This window comes from Sinocyclocheilus rhinocerous, unplaced genomic scaffold (assembly GCF_001515625.1).
Source record: "Sinocyclocheilus rhinocerous isolate Xijiao unplaced genomic scaffold, SAMN03320098_v1.1 scaffold1049, whole genome shotgun sequence".
Classification (NCBI taxonomy): Eukaryota; Metazoa; Chordata; class Actinopteri; order Cypriniformes; family Cyprinidae; genus Sinocyclocheilus; species Sinocyclocheilus rhinocerous.
Genome location: NW_015652136.1, coordinates 80,929 through 85,201, shown reverse-complemented (window position 1 = coordinate 85,201; position 4,273 = coordinate 80,929). Strand labels below are relative to the sequence as shown.

The window sequence follows — 4,273 nt, the reverse complement described above, 5'->3', positions numbered from 1 at the left end:
CATGGTAGCCCATTAAGTAAGATCAGGATAGCAATGCAAAGGTGTAGGTTTGATTTGAAAGTTGGTGCGGACAGAAATTATTGTATTATTTCTGTTGGCCTTTTCTGTTTAGCAATATCACACTAGCAAAAGTAGTTTTTTTTTTTTTTTTGGAATATCTGCACGATTAGAAATGAGATACTGATTTTATACTACAGCTTAGTAAACAATAAGTTAATATTGTGTTCCATTTTTGTCAGTACTGTTTTTGCTCTATTTCACCAACAAAAATAGTTTCAAAGAAAGCCACAGCAGAACGTTTAAAAACGAATCAAGTGAGCCAATGATTCAGTTACCCATTTATAAATATTTCACTTTCTTAGTTTCTCTTTGTTGAATGAATGACACACTCATTAAGACAGTGACTTTCCACCACCTACTGGCAGTTTTAAGGGGGTCGCACACCGGACGAGAAGCGCAGCGCCCCGTCTAGGACAACTGGAGGTATCGCACACCGGACGCGCACATTCTATACGCGCGACGGCGCGAGCTCAATTTCGAATCAAGTTCTGAGCTGCAAGATGGGTGAGTTTTAACTTCATTTATTATTATTGTTTTAAATATATTATTTTAATTGATAATAACTGAGTTTTTTGAGGATTAATGTGGTCAGCTATCCTTACCTGCCTTGTTAACATATTTTAGGCTGAACTTACCATGATAAAAGTCCATGTATGCTATATAAATGACATCGTGGTCTTCTGCCAAAATAACTTCAGCCTCTCTATATAAATATAATTATATGTGTATGAAGAATTCAAACGAGACATTCATGTGTAATCAAATATTACTGGGAAGCAAATTTTATTTTCCAAGAGAAAATTAGTTAAAACTTAAAGGACAAATACAGTCAATACAAAAGTGGTGATAAAACCTTTACCAATCATCAAAAACAATGAGCTAAACTGCAGGTCTTAGTCATTACATAACCTCTATTGTGAAGTTTTACATTATAAAGCTTTAAAGCCAATCATGCGGAGTTAAAAATGCTAGAAAAGTCAGACTAATGTAGTTTCATTAAATTCATCAAAATTACATGATTGCCAAAAAGCACTAAACAAAAACACACGTTTTGACCTAAGCAAGGGCGAAGGGAAAAAAAATCAATGATTATATTCAAATCTAGCAAGGGACTGTAATGTGTAAATACTGAGAATATAAAAAGCCAAGCTGATCTTTGAAAACTACAGAACAAAACAGACAAATGTTTCTAGGTATCTGAATAATGTCTCATTCATTGGGATTGGGGTTGGCATCAGGATACTGGGAGAGGTCAAAGGTCAGGACTTTACTGATGACGCAGTCTCCTTGCTGTTGAGGAAAGGCAGACAATGAGTGACATGCATATAAAGTCAAGTCACTTTTATTTGTACAGCGCTTTTCAACAATGCACAGTTTCAAAGCAGCTTTACAGAATTCCATACTGTTCATGTTTATGTACTGTTCTTGTTTCATGTTAACTTCTTAAGACCTTTTAGTTCACATTAAGCAGTTTAGAGGTGGGTGATAGTAAGCGTATTTTATGGAGGACTGTTTCCTGATCCTGGTAGAGTAGACTACAATGCCGGCTGTTCTGACTCACAGACTGTAAGTAAGTTTTTTATATTTAAAGAATTTGCCACTACACTGCTCAAAACTCGTGTTTGAATCGTCAGAGAAGCGCTTGTTGTTTGTCATTTCTCTGATCACAAATGCAGACATGGTTTTATGTTTACGCGGCGTGATGCAACGCGTAAAAAGACAGTATAAAGTCATTATAATCCATAATTATGTCCCCACTGGATGATGAGCTTTGTAAAAATCGACGCGTTTCAGAAAGGCGGGGCATAGAGGAGAAACAATAATGTACAATATGTGGAAAATAATGTGTTTTTTTAACCTTAAACCGCATAAACACATTTCATTACACCAAATACACAAAATAATGTTCTTTGTAGCAATATCATATGACCCCTTTAAAACTTTTTGTCATATTGCCCACCACTAAGCTGTTTAATTGATTTAAAGTCATGCCACAATATTTTACAGTATAGTAAAGAACACATGATGTTTGTGTGAATCTTACCTCAGGATAGACTCCGATCAGGGAGTCTGCTTTAGTGTAAAACTCCTCTTTGAGGGAGATCACTATAGCCTGGAAGTTCTGCACTGACTGATCCTTGATGTAATTTGCAACCTACACAACACACATGCACAGGACACATTTCTATTATTATGACAGTATGCCAGAATACATCTGTGTGCTTACCACTCACTTTCACCTCAGAATTTTTAGGTTATGAAAATCAGGAGCTTTGATTCTATCTTTGGTTAATGGTAATTAGTAGGGATGCACCGATACCACTTTTTCCAGTACTATTTTTACGATTTCGTTTTAATCCAAATGATGCGTGTGCTAACTGAATGAACATCAAAGATCACAAAACAGAATTGCGCGCGCGCTCTCTCTCTCGCTCTCTCTCTCTCTCCCTACCGTTAAGTAACATTGTTTTACTTACTTGTTTTTGACATATCCGACCGAACTACACACTTTCCAGTGATGTCTGTGAGAAAGATATATTCACTCGACAAGCTCCCGCATCTGCGCCGCCGCGCGCTCAATCCACTCAGCGTGCTTTGTTTATCAGCTCGCGCACACCAGCTATACAGGCGTTAATACTGAATGTTTAACATTATATTCATTGCATACATTTTTTTCCGGGACATTCCCTTCGAAAATGAAATTGAACCACCGTGTCCTCAGTGGTCTATGGAGACTCCTATGTTTGTTGGTGCATCCCGAAACACAACACTTGTAATGCCTCTTTGACACTGACATTGTGTCTCCAGCAGCTACAGCAAGAAAACAGTAATGGCGGACTGCTGCTTCTCACTCAGGGCGGGGTCTATGCTAATAGGGCAGAGAGCGTCACAAATGGACGGGACTTTCCCTAGAATGATGGGAGAAATCTGGAACAGCTCGTTTGGAGAGACTGTTTATGATTTATTGGGATTATAAAAAAATGACTGGGTGGATTTTTACCATTATAGGCTGGTTGTTTTCACACTGCGGCTACACAACTGTGTTCAAACACCTTATAAAAGTGACTTTTGCATAATAGGTCACCTTTAAAGGGTAAGTTCACACAAACATGAAGATTCTGTCATCATTTACTCACCCTCATGTCATTCAAAACCTGTATGACTTACTCTCTTCTGTGGAACATAAGATATCTTAAAGAATGCTGGTAACCAGTTACCAATGACTTCCATTTTATGGACCCAAAAAAAAAAATCATCTCTCTTTTAGGATTCCACATTGTTTCACAAAAACGTATACAGGTTAAAAGTGACATAAGGGGTTAGTGAAGGATGACAATATTTTAATGTTTGGGTTATAATAAGATACAATAAAATCTATAACAAGTTTGTACTTTTTTTAATCATATGTTTTTATGTCTACAGATCTGTTTTAATATAGAAATAAGGGTCATCCACGAACTCAAATCAGCCATAAATGTTTCTGCACCATAAAGGATTAATATAAAAATGCTTGTCATTTGACATGCATGCATGCCTTTAAAGTATAACGACTCTGTTGCTGTCATGATAAATTGTTCTGGGAAATGGAAATATGCGGATTCATTTTAATTTATAACGTGCAGAGTATACAAAAGTTATGTTTATAAAAAATACAATAAAGAAAAGAAAAGAATCTCTCATTTTAACAAACAGCACAAGCACTCGTCTGTATTGCTTTGTTTTTGGCATGAGACCGTGACTTTATATTTTATAACTGACATACTTATTATTACTTACATGACTGCTGCATTTCTCATAGAGAGACAGTATCTTTTTCCATATTAATGCCTACATAAACATCACTTAAAAAGTAAAATAAAGACATCCATGCGATAACTAATTACAATGGACCCTTTTCACAAGACTGTGATGACGCGTTTAACGGTCATCAGCATCGTAAATCCTCAAAAGTTTTTCATTTGTATATTTTTAAAATTGAATCTACATTTATAACACTATTCTTTGTATTATATCACCTTTGCATCAAATTACAAAAAAACTGTTAACACTAACGCGAGGGTGTTTCTAATGCAGCGTCTATGGGAGGGACGGTAAATTTGACATCGTTCTCTCTTCTGACAGTTATCAGTCTCTCTCAATTTTCTTCCTTTTATTGAAATTCATGAAAACACTATCGTGGAGTTTTTCTTTTGCTATTTGAGCAAATGGGAAT

At 36.1% G+C, this 4,273-nt stretch overlaps 1 protein-coding gene across 1 annotated transcript in view; it reads right to left on the bottom strand.

The window, feature by feature from the left end:
* Positions 1-814: 814 nt before the first annotated feature.
* Positions 815-4,273, bottom strand: part of smc1al (structural maintenance of chromosomes 1A, like) — a 62,394-nt gene continuing 58,935 nt past the window's right edge. Inside the window, exons 25-26 of the mRNA XM_016519108.1 lie at positions 2,105-2,215; positions 815-1,350 (exon numbers count right to left, since the gene is read on the bottom strand). Of these exons, the coding sequence (XP_016374594.1) occupies positions 1,270-1,350; positions 2,105-2,215 (192 nt within the window). The 3' untranslated portion in view covers positions 815-1,269. The remainder of the gene's footprint in view (positions 1,351-2,104; positions 2,216-4,273) is intronic.